This window comes from Hippoglossus stenolepis, chromosome 13 (assembly GCF_022539355.2).
Source record: "Hippoglossus stenolepis isolate QCI-W04-F060 chromosome 13, HSTE1.2, whole genome shotgun sequence".
Classification (NCBI taxonomy): domain Eukaryota; kingdom Metazoa; phylum Chordata; class Actinopteri; order Pleuronectiformes; family Pleuronectidae; genus Hippoglossus; species Hippoglossus stenolepis.
The window spans coordinates 8,215,612-8,242,559 of NC_061495.1; the positions used below are offsets into that span (position 1 = coordinate 8,215,612).

Sequence of the window (26,948 nt, forward strand, 5' to 3'; positions counted from 1 at the left end):
TAGTGTGAAACCATGGCAGCAAAGTTTGTTATATTACCACACTGATACTCAGTGTTATTAAAGAGCTGAACTTTAAATTCAAATTTTTATTTGTTTTACACCAACAACACACGACTCATATTAGCTACTGTATACATTTTCATACATGGCTAGAGTTCCTGATTATGTTTAATATTATGACCATAGAGTGTAAGTAAAGATGGACGACATGACGGCCCCTTTAAAAGTGAAGCCTAAAGAATCTTGATCGCCCCCTGGTGGCTGCAACCACAGAATTTTGTTTAAGTGTTAATTTTTAGACTAAGTTTAGTTTTTATTAGTTATTTTAACGTTTATGCGATTAAAAGGCCGAAACACCTGACACCTGCCCCCCCCCCTCTCTCTCTATCTCCCCTCTTTGCAAACTGCCTCTCCTCTCTTCCCCATTTTCCTCCGCTCACCCCAACCAGTCGAGGCAGATGTCCGCCCACACCGGGTCTGGTTCTGCTGGAGGTTTCTTCCCGTTAGCCTCCACAGTCGCCGCCTAAATATGTTATGATTTGACCTTTAAAATTGAACTCAATTGAAAACCTTTTATTTGTATTCAGTTGGCTCTGAACACCAACACAATAATAATAAGATTATTATTATTATAGTAATAACAATAATCATAGTAAACGTTAAAAATATACATTATTTATATAGCACTTTCAAAACACAGTTATAAAGTGTTTTAAACATTTACAATGAAAAATTGAAGACAAACAATTTGAAGATATCACAGTAGTAAAGCAAAGATACAGATTTTTTTTTTTTACAAATGAGACAAGAGTAAAAACAAGGTAAAATAAAACATTATTAAATTATCAAATAGGTCCTCTGCCGGGAATGTGGAATGGTGAGCTGAGGACCTCAGGTTACGACCAGGCACACATAGTGTGAAAAGATCTGACATGTAATTAGGTGCAAGTCCAGAAAGGGCCTTTAAAGTCAGCAATAAACACTTAAAATCAATTCTACAATTTACTGAAAGCCAATGAGGAGAAGTTAATGCATTGATATGCTACATAACGCTTTTGTAGCAAACACGTATTTGAATTGAATTGGATTTGTATTGCACCAAATCACAACATAAATTATATCAAGCCACTTTACATAGTAATGTCAAGATCTTACAATATTCAGTTTATACTGAGGTATGCAGTCCTCATTGGGAACAACCTGAATCATCCTGACGTGACCCAAACATCATCTTAAAGCAAACACACTGAATTCTTTAAACATGAGCCTTGAACTAACCTTAGTTAGACTCTGAATAAACATTACAGAATTACATCTGTTGCATTACTTCCTCTTAGATTAATCTGTTTCGTTTCATTTACATGAAAAAAACAAAAAGTAAATCAGATAAAAGGTAATTTTCTTCCACCGTGAATTAATAACAGAATTCTATTTCGTATTTTGGTCAGTTTGAATCCGTATATTAGAGGATTCATGAGCGGAGGAATGAGGAGAAATTCTATAGCGATGAAGTTTTGAAGGCCCTGAGGCAAATCTGTGGAGCCAAACCGCATGTACATCAAATCAAAAACTATCACAACAATGAACGTGATCATAGAAATAAAATGGGGCAGACACGTCTGCATGAACTTTCTACTGTCGTCTTTGGACCTCACGCAAGTTCTAATAAGATGCATGTACGTCCAAATGATGAAAACTCCATGAAAGAAATAGATTAAAATTATAATATATGAAACTGCCTGGTTTGAAAATGTGTCGGCTTCAGAGCAGGCGAGTTTAACGATGACCCAGTTCACACAAAAGAGTTTCTGTAAGTTTGAGCCACACAGCTTCAGTCTGGACGTCAGCCCGACATTGATGGAGAAAATACAGAAAGGTGTGAGCCAGGAGAAACACACCAGCTGAGAGAGCCTCCTCTTGGACATCAGAGAGTGATAGTGCAGCGGTCGACATATAGCCAGGTACCTGTCATAGGCCATAACTGCTAGAATGGACAACTCACAGCAGGCAAACGAGTACATGACAAGAGCCTGGAGGAGACATCCTGCATAGGAGATTTCAGGAGCAGGCGACAGCAGATCTAGAAGAAATTTAGGGTAGAAACCTGTGGTCCCGTAAAGTCCATTAAAACAAAAACTGCACAACAAGATGTACATCGGTTCATGCAGGTCTTCATCTGAGATAATGATGGCGATGAGAGAGATGTTGAAAAACAGAATCATACAGTAATACAGTAAAGTGAGTGAGAAGAGCGTTATTCTGTAATTAAATGACTCGTTGAAACCGACCAGAATGAAATTTCTAACGATAGAAACATTTTCCATGATCAGATAAAATAATCATCACACCTCTCTCTTCAGACTCTACAATTCCTGTGTCGTATCATCCGTGGTGACAGAGTAGGAGGGTTGAAGTGTGATGTGGTCACATCCCTTAAAAAGTCTCGACCTCCCTCTACACCTTCTATTAATAACAGCTTCGGCAACAACAACAAAACTAATGGGAATAAAAAAAAGTTTTTTGTTGAGCAAGTGTAGAAGTGAACAAAACACAAAGCTAGTTTGACAACATGAGATAAGATAAGATAAGATAAGATAAGATAAGATAAGATAAGATAAGATAAGATAAGATAAGATAAGTCTTTATTAGTCCCACAATGAGGAAGGTTGCAATTGAATAAAATAACTTAAAGTCAAATAAGTTGTGTTTTCATTCAGTCTTACTCATGAAACACATTGTGTGTAACAGTGAGGTATATTAATTAAGATTTATTTTAAATGCAGCATATCAATACTGATCAGTGGAATAGTGTGAAACCATGGCAGCAAAGTTTGTTATATTACCACACTGATACTCAGTGTTATTAAAGAGCTGAGCTTTAAATTCAAATTTTAATTTGTTTTACACCAACAACACACGACTCATATTAGCTACTGTATACACTTTCATACAGCTAGCTAGGTTCCTGATTATGTTTAATATTATGACCATAGAGTGTAAGTAAAGATGGACGACATGGCGGCCCTTTAAAAGTGAAGCCTAAAGAATCTTGATCGCCCCCTAGTGGCTGTAACCACTGAATTTTGTTTAAGTGTTAATTTTTACAGTAAGTTTAGTTTTTATTAGTTATTTTAACGTTTATGCGATTAAAAGGCCAAAACACCTGACACCTGCTCTCTCTCCCCCATCTCTCTCCTCTCTTCCCCATTTCCCTCCGCTCACCCCAACCAGTCGAGGCAGATGTCTGCCCACACCGAGTCTGGTTCTGTTGGAGGTTTCTTCCCGTGAATGAGGGAGTTTTTTCCTCCTCAATATGTTATGATTTGACCTTTAAAATTGAACTGAATTGAAAACCTTTTATTTTTATTCATTCATTTTTTTTGCCATAGATTTTGAGAAGCACTTTGTAACCTTGTCTAGATAAGTGACATACAAATAAAGTTATTATTAAAAGTTCATATGACTCATGATGTGTGAGTGACAGCAGGTATACAACACTGACACTGACTGGTCTCTGTCCTCACTCGTCCATCTCATGTACCTGAATGTTGTGAGTCCATCTCCAGATGCAGGATTAAACTTACAGAAAGACCAGAGTTGACTCTCAATTCAACAGAAATACAATTATTATTAAAGTGACAACAAATGTTTGTCTGAGAAATATTGTTTTCTAAATTCTTTTTCCTAAGTCCTGAATTATTTTTTTTAAACCAAGAGAATCTCCTTTGATTTCTTGTTCCTCAAATTCTGATTGAGAACATGTCATTTTGGGAACAGCTAGATAAGTCATTCTTGGGGATGAAGTCTTTACTGCATCCATCATCACAGCTCATTAGGGGGCAGTGTCGTATCCACGTAAACAGTCACTATGTTGTTGTCCACTTGAGACACTCCCATTGAGTTGTTGTATGTTGAGGAAGATTGAGAATATTATTGAAATGAAAACAAAAGTGGAACAAATTTGATTTAAAGGCTCTGAACACCAACACAAACATGACCTGAGCGCTGACTTTTCATTTTTCCTCCCTGTCTCCAAAAACTTCAGTTTTATCTTTGTTCAACTGAGGAAAAGAAGAGTAGAGTGTTAATCAAGGTCGCACCTCAAACCATGCCGACCAAAAACTCAAATATTAAACTATTTATATTCATATTAAGGTACAAACAAAATCTCCACTCCTAGAATATAATGTTGAAGCAAAGTTCTTTTTATAAAAATATTTTAGAGAATCTCCTGATGTGATGTCAATGTTTGAGAGATACAGTATTAGATTGCATGATGTAGAAACTGTAACATGTCCACTACATGTAACATAACCAACTAAAAGGATAAAACTGTAATAATCTTAATAATAATAATAATATTATTATTATAGTTATAACAATATTCATAGTAAACATTAAAAATAGACATTATTTATTTATATATCACCTTTCAAAAGACAGTTATAAAGTGTTTTAAACATTTACAATGAAAAATTGAAGACAAATAATAAGAAACTATTTAAAAGCAATTTGAAGATATCACAGCAATAAAGCAAAGATCCAGATTTTTTTTTTTTACAAATGAGACAAGAGTAAAAACAAGATAAAATAAAACATTATTATACTATTAAAAAAGACAGTAAGATGAGCACTAGGAGAAAGCTAACTTTAAAAGGTGTCTTTAAGAGAGATTCAGACAGATCTGCTCACGGAGCCCTGACAGAAAAGGTCCGGTCCCCTGAGGTCCTCTGCCTCCGTGCTGAGGGACCTCAGGCACACACTCAGGCACAGCAGTGTGAAAAGATCTGATATGTGTAATTAGGTGAGCCCAGAAAGGGCCTTGAAGTCAGCAAATAAAATCTTAAAATCAATTTCGCCAATTTACTTAAAGCCAGCCGAGGAGAAGTTAATGCATTGATATGAAGCATAACGCTTTGTGTGAAACAAACACGATTTGAACTGAATTGACTTCCATTGCACCAAATCACAACATAAATTATATCAAGCTACCTTACATAGCAGTAATGTCAAGATCTTATAATATTCAGTTGTCGACATCAGAGGTATTGCAGTCCTTTCTAATAAAATAACCTGAATCATCCTGATGGACTCAAACATCATCTTTGAAGCTAATACACTGAATTCTTAAACATGAGCTTGAATCAACCTTAGTTAGACTTAATAAACATTACAGAATTACATCTAAGTCAATACTTCCTCTTAGATTAATTCTGCTCTGCTCTTAATATGAAAATAAAAAGTAACCAGATAAAAGGTAATTTTCTCTCCACCAGAAATTAATAACAGAATTCTATTTCGTATTTTGGCCGCTTGAACCATAGAGGATTCAGATGCGAGGGAACAGATAGAAACTCGAGAGCTATTAAAGTTTTGCAAGGGCCCTGAGGCAAATCTGTGGAGCCAAACCGCATGTACACCAAATCAAACTACATTACAACAATGAACGTGGATCAGCAGAAACAAAATGGGCAGACACGCCTGTGCCGAACTTTCCCACTGTCGCCTTTGGACCTCACGCAAGTTCTAATAAGATGCAGGTACGCCCAAATGATGAAAATCTCTGCTGAAAGAAATAGATTGTACCATAGGGGCTTATATGTGAAACTGCCTGGTTTGAAAAATGTAATGGTTTGTGGTTAGGCGAGTTTAATCAAGGACCTAAGCAGTTCATGCCAAAAAGAGCTCTGTAAAATTTGGAGCTATGCCAGCTTCAGTCTGACGTCAGCCCGAGGCTGATGGAGAAACACAGAAAGGTGTGAGCCAGAGAAACACACCAGTCAGAGAGGTGAGCCTCTCTTGGAGACATCAGAGAGTGATAGTGCAGCGGTCATATATAGCCAGGGCCCATTGCAGAAGAACTGCTTAGAATGATAAACCTACAGCAGTGGCAAACGGCACATGACAAGAGCCTGGAGGAGAGCATCCTGCAGGAGATTTCCTGAACAGCTGAGCAGCAGATCTGCAAGAAATGCAGGTGAGAAACCTGTTATCCCGTAAAGTCCATTAAACAAAACTGCACAACAAGATGTACATCGAGCTATGCAGGTCTTTACTCCAGTGATAATGATGGTGATGAGAGAGATGTTGAAAAACAGAATCTCATACAGTAACACAGAAGTGAGTGAGAAGAGTTATCTGTAATTGAAATGATCTGCTTGAAACTGCACTAGAATGAAACTTCTAACGACAGAAACACTTCCATGAGATCAGATGTACACCATCACACCTCTCTCTTCAGACTCTACAAATCTCCTGTGTCAGGATTATCCTGGTATGACAGATAGAGGGTTGAAGTGCATGTGGTCACATCCCTTTAAAAAGTCCGCCACCTCCTCTACACCTTCTAATAATACACAGCCTCTGCAACAACAGTGGGGAAAAGTAATGGGGAATAAAAATCCTCTGTTGGAGGTTGTAGAAGTGAATAAACACAAAAGTAGTCTGACAACATTAGAGCAAGATAATATAAGATAAGTAAGATAAGATAAGATAAGATAAGATAAGTTCTATTAGTCCCACAATGAGGACATTTCCCAATTTAACAAATTATAGCAAAGTTTGTCAGCCAAGTTTTGTTTCTATTATGTCTTATTTCATGAAAACACATTGTGTAAATACAGTGAGTAATATATTAATTAAGATTACAACATTTTAGATGCAGCATTTAATACTGATTAGTGAAGAAAAAGAAACAAAGGTAATCGTTATATTAACATATGCATGTGGTGATACTTCAGTGTTATTAAAGAGCTGAGCATTAAATTCAAATTTTAATTTGTTTTACACTAAATGTCATTACCTACCCATGTTTGTTTTCTACCGTATACACTTCTCACATGGACAGAGTCCGATTATGCTGGTTCATGACCATAGACTGTGGGCGTGAAGATGGGACGAAATGATGGCCTCTAGTGTTTTAGGGTTAAAAGAATCTTGATTTCGCCTCTCGCTGGTCGCAAAACCACCGAATCTGTTGAAGCAAGCACCTTATGCGTTTAGATTTTGTTAGTTATCTGACGGACAAAACAGGATGAAACAAGCCATGATTGACAGCTGAGATTGTCAGCAGGACTTCAAATCGAACTTGCTGTACAAATGTTTGAGTGTAAACAGGCTACGTACCCAGAAACTGAGCAAAATAGCAGTCGTCTTGAGATCGAACATGCACCCGTTATTCCTGGAGCAAAAACCCCTTCCACTTGGTTCGGTCCAGTGACCTTCAGCCATGGCATCATACCATAAAACCAGGAAATGCCGAGTGTATTCCTCCTGTACATTGATCTGAACTGAGTGAACATACACCCAGTAGTGTTCAAACATGCCACAGGAAAGTAACTACTGACTATGCCTTTTAGCTTCATTTGAATCTACTCATGTGTTTTGAATGAAATGTTTTGAAAAGCACACAAACAAACCTGGCATAATAACTGTGCATTCACAAATCTATATCTGCTCCTGAAGCAACCAGAGCTGTTATTAGTCATCAGTATTTAAGCCTCAGCGTCTCTCAGGTTTGGCTTTAACGTTTATGCTGCATTGGGTGTTACTTCAACACCTGACACCTCTCTCTCTTCTCTCTCTCTCTCTCTCTCTCTCTCTCCTCTCTCCCCCTGATCTCTCTCCTTTCCTCTTCCCCATCTCCTCCGCCTTACCCCCAACCACAGTCGCAGAGGCAGACAAGTCCGCCCACACCCCAGTGTCCAGTCTCCATGGGAGGTTCTTCCCGTGAATGAGGAGTTTTTCCTCTCAATATGCTGCGGACTTGACTCTTAAATGAACTGAATTGAAACTCCATTTATTTTTATCTACTTATTCTTTTGCAACAGATTTTGAGAAGCAATTTTTGTAACCCTGTCTAGATGCAAGGACTCTGGCAAAATAAAGTATTATTAAAAGTTCATAAGATCTATGATGTGTGAGTGAGAAAAGAGGTATACAACATCAGACACTGATCTGCGCTGGTCTCTGTCTCACTAGTCCACTCATGCACCTGAATGCTGTGAGTCCATCTCCAGATGCAGGATTTCAACTTACAGAAAGACCAGAGTTGACTTCAACTAACAGAAATACAATTATTATTACATGACATGTAAAATGTTTGTCTGAGGAAATATTGTTTTCTGTAAATTTCTTTTCCTAAGTCCTGAATTATTTTTTTAAACCAAGAGAATCTCCTTTGATTTGTTCTCAAACTGTGATTGAGAACCTGCCATTTTGGGGAACAGCTAGATAAGTGCCATTCTTGTGGGATGAAGTCTTTACCTGCATCCATCATCACAGCTCATTAGGGCAAAGTGTCGTATCCACGTAACGGTCACTGTGAGCAGTTAACCATTTGGAGATACCTCATTGAGGCTGTTGTATGCTGAGGGAAGATTGAGGAATATTATTGAAATGAAAACAAAAGTGGAACAAATTTGATTTAAAGGCTCTGAATACCAATACAATAGGTAATAATAAAGATTATTATTATTATAGTAATAATAATATTCATAAATGCAAATATACTATTTATAGCACTTCTTAAAATATAGTTATAAATGTTTTAAATATTTATGAATGAAAATTTAAGATAAAAACACCTAAGATATCAGTAGAAGCAAAGATACAGATTTTTTTTTTTATAGATGAGATAAGAGTAAAAATAAGATAAATAAAATATTATTAAACTATCGTAAATATATCTCAAATGAAATGTGGAATTATAGAGCTGAGGAATTTGTGTGGTTGTTGAACAACTAGCACATACAGTGCAGGAAAAGTATCTGACAGTAAATTAGTGCAAGTCCAGTATAGCCTTCCTTAAAGTCAGTAATAAACACTTAAAATTAATTTACAATTTACTGAGCCAATGAGAGAAGTTATGCATTGATATGCCATGGTATAACGCTATAGCAAAATATCGAGATTTGGAATCGAATTGGATTTTGCATTGCGCCAATCATAAACATAAATTATATCGCTTTCACTTTTATATAGTAAATGCTGCAGATCTGCAATATTCATTTTATAATTGAGTAGATATGTCCGCTATTGTAATAACTAACTATCCTGATTTGACCTAAACATCATCTAAAGCAAACACAGACTAATTCCTTTAAAACATGAGAGCCTTTAACCAACTTAGTTAGATCTTCAATAAACATTATAGAATTATAATTGTTGGGTATTTACTCCTTTCTTAGATTAATCTGTTCTGTTTCTACTTGAATGAAAACAAAAGCAAAACTGATAAAAGCGTCATTTTCTTCCACCATGGAACACACAGAATTCTATTTCGTATCTTACTGGGGTTTGAACTAAGAGGGTTGGGAGGATCTATGATGGAGTGAATGAGGAGAAATTCTATAGCCATGAAGTTTGAAGGCCCTGAGGTGAAATCTGTGGAGCTAAACCAGATGTGTAAGACTCACATCAACTATCACAATGAAACGTGATCATAGAAAATTAAATGGGCAGACACGCCTGCATGAATCCTGACTCCTGCCGCCTTGGACTTTACGGTGCTCATTAAGATGGGCGTAACATCACCAAAATCATTTAAAAATTTGGCAGACACACGTAAATGATAATGGTTGCGAGAGGATGGCTATTTGAAAGGGTGTCGTATTTGAAGAGCTTGAGTTTTATGACTCCAGCTCACAAAAGAGCCATGTGGGATTTTCTGAGTCACATAAATCTGGGAGAGTCTGACGTCAGTATAACACTGATGGAGTAGGCAACACAGTAAAGCAGCAGGACAGTGAGAAACATACCAGGCTGAGAGAGCCTCCTCTGACATCAGAGAGTGACAGAGCGGTCGGCGATAGCCAGGTACCCGTCATAGGCCATAACTGCTGCCAGATTGAACAACCAGCAGCAGGCAAACGAGTATACGACAAAGTCGAGGAGAGCATCCCGTACAGAGATTTCCGAAACATAAAGGCATACAGCAGATCAAGAAATTTAGGGTGAAACTCTGTATCCTGTGAAGTCCATTAAAAATGGGGAAAACTGCACAACAAGACGTGGCATCGTCTGTTGCAGGTTTCGTCTGAGATAATGATGGCGATGAGAGAGATGTTGAAAAACAGAATCATACAGTAATACAGTAAAGTGATCGAGAAGATGGCGAGCTTGTAGTTCATCGTCTCATTTATCCCAGAGAGGGTGAAAACTCTCACAACAGAAACATTATCCATGATCAGAGAAATAAATCTTCAAAATGTTACCTTTCCAATGTTACATCAAACAGTGAGAGATCACAGACAGAGTCCTTACACTGAGCTGCCTGGTCTGACTCTCTCCTCCTTCCACACCATCTTTTAAAAACAATTTCGACGACGATGATGCATCAGGGAATTCAAACTCTGGTGTCACAATCAGTAACCTGATCCTTCTATTTACTTTATTTTGCAAAAACAAGTATTTAAACAGTAATATTTGAAGTTTAACCATAATTACTGACAAACTATCAGAATTTTAAACAGCAGTGTTTAATAACCTATTAAATTACCAGACATTTTTTTAATTTGTAACTATGAGATAAAACAATTGCATTATTATGTAACTAATTACGAGAAAAGGATTATCAGTATCACAGACTCCTCACAATAATAAAGGCCCCATTGGTTGTTCTTTCAAATGTCTAAAACAATTCATGTTCACACGCTTCATGGACAAATTAAATCAATGGAAATGCAGCAGGGAAATAGAAAAGGAAACTGTTGATTTAAATGCCTGATTTAATATGTCCAGTAAACTTAGCTTCTGCCTTTTCCTTTTATGCTGTTTTCAGACATAATTGCCAGAAAATGTGCGGAAAATGGGCTCTGGACATTTTCCAGAATTTGTATTTCACCTATTAGGATCGCTTCAGGAAATGTTCCAGGTCAGTTATGATAAATGGTCTGTATTTATATACATACTCATCTAGTCTTTATGACTATGGAGGGTTTTCTGGGCCAAAACTATATATATAAATACATAAATAATTGTATAAAAGGATAAATAAATAAATACATAAATTAATAAATGTATAAATAAAGGTGAAGTTTGCCAAGTTACTTTTCTAAATTATTCCTCATGTATGTTGTGTTGTTTCCAGTTTTATTTTAATACTCACATCTCATCTCGTTTCAGGTCATTTGCTGTTCCTCCCTGATTACCTGCCCCCGCCCTCAATGTGCAATTACCTCTCCTTGTTTGTTTTTTGCTCTGGAGTGTGGATACCATCGGTCGGGTCAGGTTTCAACAAAGCTTTTGAAATGATGTTAGGGTTTGGGTCAGGTTTGGTCTCGTTAGCTGGACTATAAACTACATTTTTTACACTGTAGTTGTCTGGAATTAGAGAAAACAAGCAAATACAGTACAGCCTCAGTGCAGCTTATATTAACTGCATTCGGCTCCTGCTGGGTTCAGACACACAAAACAAAACACTGCCTCTTGGGCTCGGTTAGGTTTCTCTCTTCAGACGGAGCAATGTGGCCTGAACCACTTTCTAGTTTGAACATCTAGGTCAGTGGAACTCTGTTGTCAGTCAGTCACAGGCTCTGTCCGAAGTCACCCACTCATTCACTAACCCCTACTTCACTAGATAGGGTCATATATATGTATAGAGGATATATATATATAGTGAACTTATCAGCAAAAGAAAACGTGTGTGTTTCCTACAGTGACAAGTACAAAATATCTGTTTTAAATTAAGTCACCATGGGCTCCATGTATGCTCATGATAATGACACATTCACTAGCTTTATAAAAATGTGGGCACACATGTATGTCATTGTTTTTAGATTACTGGCAGATTACTGACAAATGTTTATATTTTCTATCGGTAGATTCAGTCAGTGCAGTTGGTTCGTTTTTTAAAACTGCAGTTAAAACTTTAAGTATCTGCAGAAAGTTAGTTAGTTATACATATAAATGTCCACAAACAAGTGTATCAGATGCAATAAAAGGATGTTTTGACCCGTCTTAGGTAACAGACACACTTCCAAGAGTTCCAGTATGTTGTTAAGTATATAACATTTATAAATATGTATAACATGGCACATTGTGGGTTAACAAATACTGTAAACTTGCACATTACAATATATCTTCGTCAATATATATTTATCAGGCATGTAAACATTCTGCAGACATTTTCATTAAATTCTTAATCCAGAGATCAGTGATTAATATTCAATCAGTGCAGTTGGTCATTTTCCTCCCTCACGAACTAAACGCAGAATTCTGTTTCGTATTTTGCTCAGTTTAAATCCGTATATTAGAGGATTTACAAAAGGCGAAATGAGGAGAAATTCGAGAGAGATGAAGTTTTGAAAGTCCTGAGGCAAACCTGCGAAACCGAATCTCATGAACATCAGATCAAAAGTCGTTGTGACTGCGAAAGTGAGTAAGGAGGTCAAATGGGGCACACACGTCTGCATGAACTTTCTACTGTCGTCTTTGGACCTCACACAAGTTCTAATAAGATGCATGTACGACCAAATGATGAAAAACCCATGAAAGCAATAGATTAAAATTATACAATATGCAATTGCCTGGTTTGAAAATGTGTCGGCTTCAGAGCAGGCGAGTTTAACGATGACCCAGTTCACACAAAAGAGTTTCTGTAAGTTATTGCCACACAGCTTCAGTCTGGACGTTAGCCCGACATTGATGGAGAAAATACAGAAAGGTGTGAGCCAGGAGAAACACACCAGCTGAGAGAGCCTCCTCTTGGACATCAGAGAGTGATAGTGCAGCGGTCGACATATAGCCAGGTACCTGTCATAGGCCATAACTGCTAGAATGGACAACTCACAGCAGGCAAACGAGTACATGACAAAAGCCTGGAGGAGACATCCTGCATAGGAGATTTCAGGAGCAGGCGACAGCAGATCTAGAAGAAATTTAGGATAGAAACCTGTGGTCCCATAAAGTTCATTAAAACAAAAACTGCACAACAAGATGTACATCGGTTCATGCAGGTCTTCATCTGAGATAATGATGGCGATGAGAGAGATGTTGAAAAACAGAATCATACAGTAATACAGTAAAGTGAGTGAGAAGAGCGTTATTCTGTAACTAAATGACTCGTTGAAACCGACCAGAATGAAATTTCTAACGATAGAAACATTTTCCATGATCAGATAAAATAATCATCACACCTCTCTCTTCAGACTCTACAATTCCTGTGTCGTATCATCCGTGGTGACAGAGTAGGAGGGTTGAAGTGTGATGTGGTCACATCCCTTAAAAAGTCTCGACCTCCCTCTACACCTTCTATTAATAACAGCTTCGGCAACAACAACAAAACTAATGGGAATTAAAAAAAGTTTTTTGTTGAGCAAGTGTAGAAGTGAACAAAACACAAAGCTAGTTTGACAACACGAGATAAGATAAGATAAGATAAGATAAGATAAGATAAGATAAGTCTTTATTAGTCCCACAATGAGGACATTTGCGATTTAACAAAATAACATAAGTTATATACTGTAACTTAAAGTTACATACTTAAAGTCAAATACATTTTGTTTTCATTCAGTCTTACTCATGAAAACACATTGTGTGTAACAGTGAGGTATTTTAATTAAGATTTATTTTAAATGCTGCATATCAATACTGATCAGTGCAATAGTGTGAAACCATGGCCCCCGTTATTCCTGGAGCAAAAACCCCTTCCACTTGGTTCGGTCCAGTGACCTCAGCTATGACATCATACCATAAAACCAGGAAATGCTGAGTGGCCTCCTCCTGCACGGTGTATCTGAACTGAGGAACACACAATTTAGTAGTGTTCAAGCATGCCACACAAGAAGGTAACTGAAACTGACTTTGTGTTACTTGAATCTACTCATGTGTTTTAATGTGAAATGTTTCAGTGCTAACACAAACAAACCTGGCATAATAACTGTGCATTCACAAATTCATCTGCTCCCGGGAAGGTCCAGAGTTGTGAATAAGTTGTTATGATTTCGTGTGTTCATGTACTTTTAAGTTGAAATCTATAAAAAAATAAAAATATGAATATGTTTAGAGGGCTTTTGTTTGCATTACAAACTATTATTTAGAGCTGACTGTAAAACATGTCCATCGGTTTATGAGTGATGACAATAAAACGTGGCTGGAATAGAGTTAAAGCCACATTATGTTAGGTTGAAGCACACAGCAGAGTATAGGAGGAGCAGCAGAACAGGTGTTAATGTTTGGGCTCCTGCATAGAGGTGAACCACTGCATCGATGCAGTGATTGAACATTTCAGCTACGTTCATTGTTTTGGCAGTTTTCCACCGCTGCTTCAGGACAGACACTCATTAAAAGCTTCCTCCTCACTCCTGTGACCTGCGATCACTTTACACTTTAACATTAAACACCATCACTGGTCACAAGTTATTAGGACACACATAAACCCTGCGACACAACACGAGACGTAACGTGACCAAACAGTCAGGACATCAGGGTAAAGTGACCGGAATGATCCAGAGTCATGATCCCACATCATCGATTAATAACTAAATACATGTGGTTATCAGTTCCTGCAGATTATGACGCAGCCTGTGTTTTAACTTTATTGTTGCAGAAGAAGCGACTCCCTGTTTATCCAGGAACATATCAGTTCTAACTGTGAGTGATAAGAAAACATCAGAGTCACACACACACATACACAGACACTAGGGCTGTACCATATGACAAAAAATTATTGAAATATTTGAAAGTAGAGTATCGGTTGTCATAAAAACTCAAAAGGTGTAAATATATAGAATATACAAATAAAGGGTAAAGAATATCATTTGTACAATGTAGATGATTACAAGTGAAAAAATCACTAGTATTATTTTATATTCAATAAATCCCTTTCACATAAATCTTACACACTGAACCTTTAATAATAAATCCACATAATATTGAAGTGTAAGTTAGTGGTGCAGTGGCTCTATTGGACAGATCACTGTATGTACATTTAATATAAATGAGGTGAATGGAGTTGAAACAGTGTTTGAAAAAAGAATCATTCAGATATTATCATGTGTGAATGACAACAACCAAACATAACATCTGCAGCCAGTTCTCAGAATGAACAACTGTCGCCCTGATGTCAGCTCTGCTTCTGTCGACTCAAGTTTAAATCAACCTTAGTGCAAATTGACCTATCGATGATTTCAGAAATGCATAGTGGGACAATGTTTATTTATGAAGGTCAACAGAATTACATGTGAACCTGCCTCAATGCTTAACACACTCATTCTTATCAGTGTTGCTGTGTGCTTTACCAATTTGTGTCTACAAAAACAGAACACAAATATTGCATTACTAAGTTTTTTATTTGTGTCAGTTTTAAACCTTTATAATGGTCATTGTAGGGAGAATGATATTTTATATAGCCATGAAATCATGGTACATTTTGTGAATAAAGTAGAAAGCAAACACATAAATCAGTTCAAAACAAAATAAATCGCAAACACATTTGCATAGCCTATCCTGTTTTCTGTGGAAGTCAGACGTAACATGATCATACTGAAATACAGAGATATATAGGCAAATATTAATAAAAGGAGTCAAACACAAAGGATATTTTTAAAGCTTTATTTTCTATGGAGACAGAATAAGCATATCAGAAACAGTATATGTAGGCACATAACAAAACTGATCCTGATGCTGTTATTTCCACATTAACATCAGAATTAAGGTATAAGCCAAGTAAAACAAATGGGCCACAGACTGTTTGTGTCATGACAGGTCTGATAATCCAGAGGTTAGAGTTTGGTAACTGTGCTGTGAGTATTGTATCTCTGATTTTAACCACTTTTCTAAAAACAAATAACAAGGCGGATGATCATATTTATCCAACTTTTTCTTTCTACCTGATCTGCGTCAGTACTTCCTTAAAAACCTGCACAGTTCTGTTTCGTATCGTCAGTTTGAGACCCCGTGTAGAGGGGATTGAGGATCGGAGGAGACGATCAGAAATTCTATTGCCATAAAATTCTTGACACCTTGCAGTATCATTAACAAGTGCCCATCTCACGTACATCAAATCAAAAAAGCATACTAATGACAAGGTATTCAAACATAGTAAATGAGGAGACAGGTTTGCATAAGACTTGCTTCTGTTCTCACCAGAGTGAAGGCAATTTCTGATCACATACATATAAGACCAAAAATAAAGGCTACATGGAGTAAACAAACAGTGTAATTTAAAGCTGGAACAATGGCACTTGCTAATGGAGGTACAAGCAAGTCTATTCGCAAATAAATTTAATACAGTAGATTTTGGAATATGTGAGCCGCATATTTCAGTTATTGCTGTTGTTATAGTGCTCATAACAGATAGTGGGGTACAAGTAAGCAAAAACACAGGCATGCCTATTTTTTCGCCCGTCATCACTGAGTGGTATATCAGGAGGCTGACAGATAGCCATATCTGTCATAGGCCATTAATAAGAGAATAGAGAAATCTGCACAGACTGAAGAGTGCAACACAAAACCCTGCAGGAGGCATCCACTGCAGAGATGACATGAGAGGAGACCAGAGAGGCCGCTGAGAACTTTGGATAAGCCTGCAATCCCTTGCAGTCCATTGATGCAGATTACAGAGGAAGATGTACTGGGTTCGTGAAGGTTTTATCCCACGATGATGGTCACGATGATAGTCACGTTTACCAGCCAGATCACACAGTAACACAGCAAGTGAGGATGAGGTGACTCTGTAGTGCGCTGTGCCCTCAGCCCCGACAGAGTGAACATAGAAACTACTGAAACATTTATCATCATGATAAAAGTTTTCTCTCTGCATTGTTAGAAACATGACATGCACTATCTCATGTGTCCATAATGACTTACCTGAACTGTCTTTCTTTCCTTAAATATATCATTTACTGGCAGCAACAGATAATATGTTTTGTGAACATGGGGTGGAGCAGTCCAATCAGTGAGCTGGAATAAACTGGAGACGACCAAACTAAATTACCACACACACACACAAAGAATCGCAGTATTTTCTGATAAACCTAACCTCATTAAGAAGAAAAAAATGATGAACTCTGTAGGAAGCTCTAATCCCCCTATTCAATCTTGTATTTATGCTGCATTTTTTTGTTGCTTGTAGGTTTATGCTCCATATTAAGTGCTGTATTATTACTAGTTAAATCACACTGCAGTTGAGTTAAGATTAAACTCATGTTGAGTTTTATACACAGGTTCTTAAGTCCTCCAAGGTCTTTTCTAACCATATACGCACAAAGTGAAAATTATATGCATTGCTACCAATGAGCAGCAGTTTGGCTCAGCAGTTTATCTTAGGGGACATAGCATACCCATTTTACCACAAGTTGATATAGTTCCTTGGGGTCTTAATGACAAATGTCTGCTAACATACTTTGGTCAAAATGCACAAGGATCATTTAAAACAGCACCCTTTTTACCTGTATAAACAGCCCTCCACAGAGTGACCTGTTTTGAGTGCCTGTTCCTTTAAGTGCTAATGAGCCAGCTCCCCCTCCCCCCTCTCCCCCATGATTTTAAACGATATAAATTACATATTTTATATGATATAAATTATCAAATATACATCCCATACTTTGTATTCCCCTTCCACCTTGTCCTGGGTACCAATTTTCCCAATCATATAATGAAATGTCCCCCTCTGCCCATCCACTGCAGAGCACACGAAGCGGACAGACAGAGAGAAAGAGAGAGAGAGGGGGTGGGGGGGCTATAGAGACCATCTGACTTACCTGAGCCCCCGACATTCCAGCAGGTACAACAACAAACGGAGAAAGCAGAATGTGGGGTGAAGCCTTATATATACACAGTCTGTAGGGTGACCAGGCGCGGAGAATGCCACGTCCTGTGAACTGGCCAGGCGACTGCGCTGGCGGCCGAGACGGCGCTGCGCTGCCCTGCGCAGCTGCACTTCACCGCGTCCGGTATGGCGGGGCGTATTAACGGTGGGAGGCTCTGTGTGTTTTGTGCCAGTGTAACAGTAGTGCTGAACACTGCGAAGTCTTCCACACTGCTGGCTGTGGCGTTGTACAAATTCCAGCTCACGCTGGGAGGAGGCGAGGCGGGCCGCGCCAGGCAACTGCTGCAGCCTCCCAGTCCCAGTCAGACAAATGCACATGTGAGTGAGATCGCGGGCTGACAGCGAATGCTCGTCCCGTGTGAACAGCCCGGCCTGCGTGAGAGCGGCGCTGCGCTGCCTCGCAGCCTCGCTGCCTCCGGTGTAAGCCGGTGTAACGGAGTGTGGGGGAGTGGAGCTGAGACCATGTAGAAGGAGACTTCCAGTTCCTTGTTCGACACAAAACCAGGAAGCTCAATCGAGTCACTCCAAGCATGACGTTTCTGACAGAAGACCATAACAAAGCCTTGAGTGTTTTTTCCCCGAGATTTTGGGGTTGGTAGACATGCCAGATGCCCGTTAACGTGTGACACTAATAAAGTGGAGATTTGCATGCTATGTCCCTTTAATAATTATAAAGATACATTTTATTTATAGAGTGCATTTCACAGTACTCAAAGACACTTTACAAATTTTTAAATATACACAAAAAAGCTACACCTAAAAACATAGAGCACACAACATACATCTCCCACACATTAAAAGCAGTCATGTTCATGTTTTGTTTCAGAACAATACCGGAATGAATATATATATATTTATACAAATAAAGAATAAGTCAGAGAGGCATGGCACTATTATTTAAAATCTCCCAAAGGAGCAAAGCTAGTGTTTGACATTATTTGGATCAAACTGGCTTTATAAACCAATTGCTAAGTTAAAAAACTTTATACACATTTTATTTGGTCCAACAACAGATGCCTTTGTGCAGGATGAAGGCTACTGGAGATGGTGCAAGGTCAACAGAATTACATGTAGACCTGCCTCAGTACTTACTTACACTCATTCTTATCAGTGTTGCTGTGTGCTTTACCAATTTGTGTCTCTACAAACCAGAACACAAATATTGCATTACTATATTTTTATTGTGTCAGTTTTAAACCTTTATAATGTTCATTGTAGGGGAGAATGATATTTTATATGGCCATGAAATCATGGTACATTTGTGAATAAAGTAGAAAGCAAACACATAAATCGATTCAAAACAAAATAAATGAAGCAAACACATTTGCACTTAACCCTGCTTCCTGTTTCTGTGGAAGTCAGACGTATTATGATCATACTGAAAATACAGAATACAGAGCAAATATTAATAAAAGAAAGGGTCAAAACACAAGGATATTTTAAAAAGCTTTATTTTCTATGGAGGCAGAATGGCTGTATCAAGAAACAGTATATGTGAGGCACATAACCGTGACCCTGATACTGTTATTATTTTACCACATTAACATCAGATTAAGGTATAAGCCAAGTAAAACAAATAGGCCACAGACTGTTTGTGTCATGACAATTGAATAATCCAGAGGCTAGGATTTAGTGTGCTGTGCTGTAAAATGCTATCTCTGATTTTAACACTTTTCTAAAAACAAATAACAAGAGCAGATGATCATATTTATCAACTTTCTTTCTACTGATCACACAGTCAGTACTTGTAAAAAACCTGCACAATTCGCTTCCGTATCTCGTCAGTTTGAGACGTGTAGAGGATTGAGGATGGGAGGAGCGATCAAATTCTATTGCCATAAAATTCACCGACACTTGTGCGGTATCGTGCTGGGTGCCAAATCTCACGTACATCAAATCAAAAGCATACTAATGACAAGGTATTCAAACATAAGTAAATGAGGGAGACAGAGTTTGCATGAACTTCTTCTATTTCTCACCAGAGTGAAGGCAATTTTCTGATCACATACATATAAGACCAAAATAAAGGCTACATGGAGTAAAGCAAACAGTGTAATTAAGCTGGAACAATGACACTTGCTAATGGAGGAGTACAAGCAAGTCTATTCACAAATAATTAATGCAGTAGTTTTGGTCTGTGAGCCGCATATTTTGAATTATTGCTGTTATAGTGCCCACCAGCACCAGATAGTGAGGTACAAGCCAAACCAAAAAACACAAACATGCCTATTTTCCCTTCGTCATCGCTGAGTGGTATATCAGAGGCTGACAGATAGCCACATATCTATCATAGGCCATTCAATAAGAGAATAGAAATCTGCACCGACTGAAGGTGCAACACAAAACCCTGCAGGAGGCATCCACTGTAAGAGATGACCGAGAGGAGACAGGAGGTCGCTGAGGAACTTTGGATAAAAGCCTGCAGTCCCTTACAGTCCCATTGATACAGATTACAGAGGAAGATGTACATGGGTTACGTGAAGAGTTTTTGTACGATGATGAAAAGATCACCCGATGATGAATACAGTTTTGTGGCCAGATCACACAGTAACACAACAAAGTGAGGATGAAGAGGGTGACTCTGTAGTGCGCTTATACCACTCAGCCCCGACAGGTAGACATAGAGAACTACTGAAACATTATTCATCATGGTGGTTTTCTCATTGTGTTATTGACACATTAAGAAAACAACGACATCCACTGTCTCATGTGTCCATGACTTACCTGAACTGTCTTTCTTTCATAGGCTTATATCATTTTACTGGCTGACAGCAGATAATGTGTTTGTGAACATGGGAATTGAAACAGTCCAATCAGTGAGCTGGAATAAACTGGAGACGACCGACTAAATCACCACACACACACACAAAAATAATACGCAGTATTTTCCACAGTAAACCTAACCTCATTAAAAAAAAGAAGAAAAAAAACTGATGAACTCTGTGAGAGGCTCTAGCCCCAAAAAGGAGCAAAGCTAATTATTTGACATTATTTGGATAAACTGACTTTAAAAACAATTTAACTAAGTTAAAAAAAACATTGTACACATTTTATTTGGTCCAACAACAGATGCCTTTGTGCAGGATGAAGGGCTACTGGAGATGGTGCAATGCATTTTGTCATATTGACTCACAGAGAGAAACAGCCCATTAATTGTATATAGATTAGTTCTGTGTGGTGCATTCAGTGTGCGTGGTGAGGGTGTCAAAGTTAAAAGACAGAGGCACAGTTTAAATCAACTTTCGTGCAAATTTACCTATCGATTATTTCAGAAATGCATAGTGGGAAAACGTTTATTGATGAAGGTCAACGAAATTACATGTGAACGTACCTCAATGCTTAACACACTCATTTACTGTACAACACTGGATTCTTATCAGTGTTGCTCTCTGGTTTATGTTTTAGATCATTAACGTTACAGATTTATGTCACAGGTTTGTCAGATGAGATAATTATTTATTGATACTGACATACACGTATTATACATCATGCTACACAATTTGTGTCTAAAAAGACAGAACACAAACATTGCAGTGTTACGTTTTTTTATTTATGTCTAAATAAAGGATTGGCACTTTAACACATGACAAAGATATGAATATATTTAATCCAGTCCAAGGATGTCCACACCACATAATGTCCATTTGAATACTTGAATTCATTTAATTTAATATTTTGGGACCATTAAGCACGTGACCACTACTCTGTCACAGTCTGTAACACTTTACAGTTGTGTGTATGATCTCCTTCCTTATTGCAATGATTAGAAAATGGACAAAGGAAAGGAAACTGTTACAATATATACATTATAAAAAGATACTGTATATACAGGCTGTATTGACAGACAAGAAGCAGGTGACATGTGACATGTAGTGTGTTGTAATTGTATTCTATTTTCCTTTAGTTATATTTTGAGGGTTAATTCAGGTGATTTTTTGGCACCAGCCCGGGGTTCTGTACACTAATGAGTTCCCATTGTCTGTGTTGATGAAATCACAGTCATGAAATAAGCTGGTGTGGTTCTCACTGATTTTCGCTTATAGCGTGGTATCATCCGTATAATGTGTCGTCTGATCTCTGGTAACTTCAGCCCGTACACAAGAGGATTCAGAACTGGAGGAATGACGACAAATTCCAGCGACAGAATCACAGCCACGAATGGGTTGAGCTCATCGGGATCATACCGGCTCAGGGCGATGTCACAAAACCCCACAATGGAGTAAATCCCGAATGAAACTATGTGTGGCAGACAGCTCTGTAATACTTTCCCTTTGAATTCTGCAGATTTATTCCAGCAAACAACCACAATTTGTAAATAGGTGAAGAGCACAAACAAAAGAGGAAGGAAAACTATGCTTATTGTTAAAAGCATACCTACGGCGTTGTTGACTGAGGTGGGGACACATGATAATTTCACAACATTCCAGTTGGCACAATGCACTCTTTGTATTGCATTACCACAAAGAGGGAGCTTGGTGGACAGAGAGATGATCACTGTTTCGAACAAATTCGGAAAAAAACAAGCAATTACTATCAAGATAAAAACAGTTTTAGAAGTCATTTGTCTGTGATAATGCAAAGGCTGACACACAGCGACGTATCTATCATAAGCCATGATGCCCAGAATGGTCATCTCACAGCAACCGTACGTGTAAATAACATAGATCTGAGTGAAACAGGCTGGACGTGAGATCAAGTGAGAATCAGACACGAGGTCCATGAGGAATCTGGGGAAGAAACCAGTGGAGCCGTACAGAGAGTTGACAGACAACAAGGCAATGAACATGTACATGGGCTGGTGCAGCGACCTCGTCCGTGAGATCACCAGTATTATGACCAGATTGGCAGAGACGATGAAGCTGTAGAGCAGGAGGGAAAAGACAAAGGCAACATAGTAGTAGCTTCCGATGTTCAAAAACATGGTAAACTTGAAGTAAAAGGAATCCGTGCCATTTTCCATTTTCACCCACACTAAATCAGCAACAAAGAATTCAGTAGATTTGTCTTCGCTGTTTGACGAACTCTGGTTCCTGCTTCTAGAAAGCAATGACAGCATCTGTTAGGGTTTCAGCAGTTGTGATGATCAAGTGGTAAATACATAAAGAGACTAATTGAAACGTAATGTCACACAGCTGTGGTCATACATACCGTAGTTTCACTGTGTTACTGAACTCGATCACCTGGAGGTCTGCTCTACATTTAGTTCTGGGTTGGATCTGTTGACACACACGAGTGTGGCTGATAAGGAGGAGACAAGAGAATTTTAAGGGACTCTGTGTCGTCACAGCTTTTTTACCCTAGAGAATTCTGATGGTGAGATTGTCATCCCTCCCTCCCTCCCTCCATCCCTCCCTCCATCCATCCCTCCATCCCTCCCTCCATCCATCCCTCCATCCATCGATCCATTATCTATACTGCTAATCCTTTGAGGGTCGTGGGGGCTGGTGCCAACTCCTGCGGACACTAAGCCGGACGATTATCATTGTAATATATGAATGTATTACTCGACTTAAAGGGGACATAGCATGCCCATTTTAGTGTAGTGGCTGACCAGCGCGGAGAAATGCACGTCCCGTGTGAACAGCCAGGCGGCTGCGCGGCCCAGGCGGCGCTGCGCTGCCTCGTAGCTGCGCTTCCGCGTCCGGTGTTAACCCGGCGTAGCAGTGGGGGCTCTGTGTGTTTGTGCCAGTGTAACAGTAGTGCTGAACACTGCGGAAGTCTTCCACACTGCTGGCTGTGTGGCGTTGACACAAATTCCAGCTCACGCATGGGAGAGCGGCGGTCGCGCCCGGGCAACTGCTGCAGCCTCTCAGTCCCAACGATCCAGACAAATGCCACATGTGAGTGAATCGCGGGCTGACCAGCGGAGAAATGCTCGTTCCGTGTGAACAGCCCGGCTGCGTGCTTGAGAACGCGGCTGCGCTGCCTCGCAGCCTCGCTGCCTCCAGTGTAAACCCGGTGTAACGAGTGTGTGGGGGTGGGCCAAGACCATGTAGGAGACTTCCAGTTCCTTGTTACGACACAATACCCAGGAAGCGCAATCGAGTCGCTCAAGCATGACGTTTCTGACTTAGAGGAACTATAACAAAACGCGCGAGTGTTTTTTCCCCAGAGTTTTTGGGTTGGTAGACATGCCAGATACCCACATTAACCTGTAGAAGCACTAACAAAGTGGAATTTGCATGCTATGTCCCCTTTAATGCATCTTAAAATTTGTATGGGCCATGAATGCATCACTTGTCAAAACGATGCTATGTTCTGTGCTGATTCTGGTTCACCTTCACTTTAAACCAGCATCTAAGGGCTTTCACACCTGCCTTGTTTGGTGCAGACCATCAGACTTTCCAGTTAGGCCAAGACCACAATAGCAGAAGTGAAAGGAGCCTTGGAACACGATCCAGACCAACGGACCAAAATGTCGGATAGTTCGGACTTTTGGAGCAATAACAGAAAGTTGAGACAGCATTAAACAATAGAAGAAGAAAAATAAGTGGGCGTGGCATGCAGGTTACTTGTCTTTGATGATATAATGACAAGCGAAAACGACAAGAATGTTCATTCGGTGCACTCAAGCTCGTGTGAAGTACTGCACCTGGAGTTGATGCTGGTTATGATACTATAGTGGCAACAAAATGAATGTCATGAACGTATTCATTCATTTTCTCCCTTGGAACAAAAAGACTACTACCCTTTTAATGACAGCATGCTAACGTCAGACAATCACTCATCTACAAATCCATCAAAGTCAAGTATTGGTTAAACCAGCACATGTAGATGATAAAGACAAGTCATACGAGCATCATACAAAAACTTTTACAGGGCAACACCAAACCAAAATTAACCTGATAACGTGAACCTTGGTTCTGACCTTGGATACAGAGTTTCAGGTGAAAACACCCTCATTTCTTGACAGTTTAGAAACTTCCCCACAATGCATTAAGATTTGTGATGACACAGTATGGATATATTTTATTCAGGCTTGGGCGTTTTACCTCTGCTATTAATATTTCCTAATGAGAGGCATTTAGAGGAACAATGTACCCTGAGCGTTGTATTTCATTGTCTTGTTTGCAGTATTGTCAAATTTGCTTGTGTTTTGTGTATTTGCATGTTTCCTTAAGTTGCAGTGTGTTGACCTGTCAGGGCCACTGTACTATGGACATTGGGAAGCTTACTGTGCCTCTCTTCTGACTACATTATACACAGAGACAGGTCTGTTGCAAATAATTGTTGATGGTTTTCATTGTTTTGTTTCTGGGTTTTGTGGTTTGCAGTCAGTTACCAACCAGACCGATAATATGAATAAACATTTGACAGTTGACGTTAATGAACATTATCATAAGAAAATAAACATGCTAATGTTTGGGCTCCTGCATAGAGGTGAACGACTCTGAATCGATACAGTGACTGATCATAATGATTCACGTTTTCAGCTACGTTCATTGTTTTAGCAGTTTTCCACCGCTGAATAATTATAACCAGCGCCGCTTCAGAATCAAGACAGACGCTCATTAAAGGTCCGGTCGTCCTGCGTCAGAGTCTCTGAGAGTCTGGTTCCTCCTCACTCCCCCTCTGACCTGCGCTCACTTTACACTTTAACACTAAACACTATCACTGGTCACAAGTTATTAGGACACGTACAGGACTGACGTTTACTTTGTGTTTGTTTGATTCTCTAGAGTTTATGAGACACATGTTTAAACCTTCTACACAACACGAGATGCGCACAGTCAGAACATCAGGGTTAATGTGACCGGAACGATCCCGAGTCATAATCCAACATCATCGATCAATAACTAAATACATGTGGTTATCAATTCGTGTGTGAAGAGGGACAGAGACGAGCAGACATACACACACACATGTTTGTACAGCTGTCTTAGTGAGGACACCCATTGGCATAATGCATTCACTAGCCCCTAACCCTAACCCTCCAAACTAAATGCCTAACCCTTAACCTAACCTAAACCTAATTATAACCCTAAAACAAAGTCTTAACCCCCAAACAGTCCATAAAAGGGGGGTCACAATATGAGGACCGCCCGAAATGTCCTCACTCCGTAGGTTGTAGACTCAAACTGGTCCTCACAAAGAAGGCTGTACAAGAGCACACACAATCCTGCAGACAGAAGAGAAGTTCTTCCTGCAGATTATCAGTGTTTTAACTTCATTGTTGCAGAAGAAGTGACGCACCGTTTATCCAGGAACATAAATATATTTACCTATCGATGATTTCAGAAATGCTTAGTGGGACAATGTTTATTTATGAAGGTCAACAGAGTGACATGTGAACCTGCCTCAATGCTTAACACACTCATTTACTGTACAAAACTGGATTCTTATCAGTGTTGCTCTCTGGCCTCGTTTTAGATTTATGTCACAGGTTTGTCAGATAACATAATTATTTATTGATACGGACGTAGACGCATTATACATCATGCTACACAATTTGTGTCTAAAAAAACAGACACATACATTGCATTGTTATGTTTTTTTTATTTGTGTCAGTTTTAAACCTTCATAGTTTTAATTGTATGGAGATGGATATTTTATATGGCCATGGAATCATGTACATTTTGTAAAATGTTATGTAAATCAAACATATAAATCAGTTAAAAACGAAATAAATGAAGCAGACATATTTGCATAACCTTGCTCCTGTTTTCTGTGGAAGTCAGACATGTTATGATCATACTGAAAATACAGAATATAAGAGCAAATCTTAATTAAAGGGTCAAAACACAAAATATAATTTAAAAAAGCTGTAATAGCCTGATTTTCTATGGAGGCAGAATAAGATGTATCAGAAACAGTATATGTGATCCTGATGCTGTTATTGTATACATTAACATTCAAATTAAAGGTATAAACCAAGTAAAAAAAAATAGGCCACAGACTCTTTGTGTTGTCATTACAATGTCGTGATCTAGAGGTTAGAGCCTGGAAACTGTGCTATAAAATGTGTTTCTCTGATTGTAACAAGAATCCAGCATTCAGGTGATCGTAGTTTAATCCAGTCCAAGGATGTCCACACCACATAATCTCCATTTAAGTATTTGAATTAATTTCATTCAATATTTTGAGACAATTAAGCACGTGACCACTACTCTGTCACAGTCTGTAACACTTTGCAATAAGGAAGGAGATCATACACACAATGGAAATTATTTAAAAAATG

At 38.7% G+C, this 26,948-nt stretch overlaps 3 protein-coding genes and 1 pseudogene across 3 annotated transcripts; all 4 read right to left on the minus strand.

The window, feature by feature from the left end:
* Positions 1 to 1,382: 1,382 nt before the first annotated feature.
* LOC118120159 (olfactory receptor 6N1-like) lies at positions 1,383 to 2,324 on the minus strand. The gene has a single exon (XM_035174900.2). The coding sequence runs from the start codon at positions 2,322 to 2,324 to the stop codon at positions 1,383 to 1,385; it is 942 nt and encodes a 313-aa protein (XP_035030791.2).
* Positions 2,325 to 12,182: 9,858 nt separating this feature from the next.
* On the minus strand, positions 12,183 to 13,112 carry LOC118120166 (olfactory receptor 6N1-like). Its single transcript, XM_035174911.2, has one exon. The coding sequence runs from the start codon at positions 13,110 to 13,112 to the stop codon at positions 12,183 to 12,185; it is 930 nt and encodes a 309-aa protein (XP_035030802.2).
* A 2,739-nt stretch (positions 13,113 to 15,851) lies between these two features.
* LOC118120162 lies at positions 15,852 to 20,514 on the minus strand (annotated as a pseudogene).
* A 1,161-nt stretch (positions 20,515 to 21,675) lies between these two features.
* On the minus strand, positions 21,676 to 22,730 carry LOC118120173 (olfactory receptor 6N1-like). The gene has a single exon (XM_035174923.2). The coding sequence runs from the start codon at positions 22,728 to 22,730 to the stop codon at positions 21,732 to 21,734; it is 999 nt and encodes a 332-aa protein (XP_035030814.2). The 3' UTR covers positions 21,676 to 21,731.
* Between the last annotated feature and the right edge of the window lie 4,218 nt (positions 22,731 to 26,948).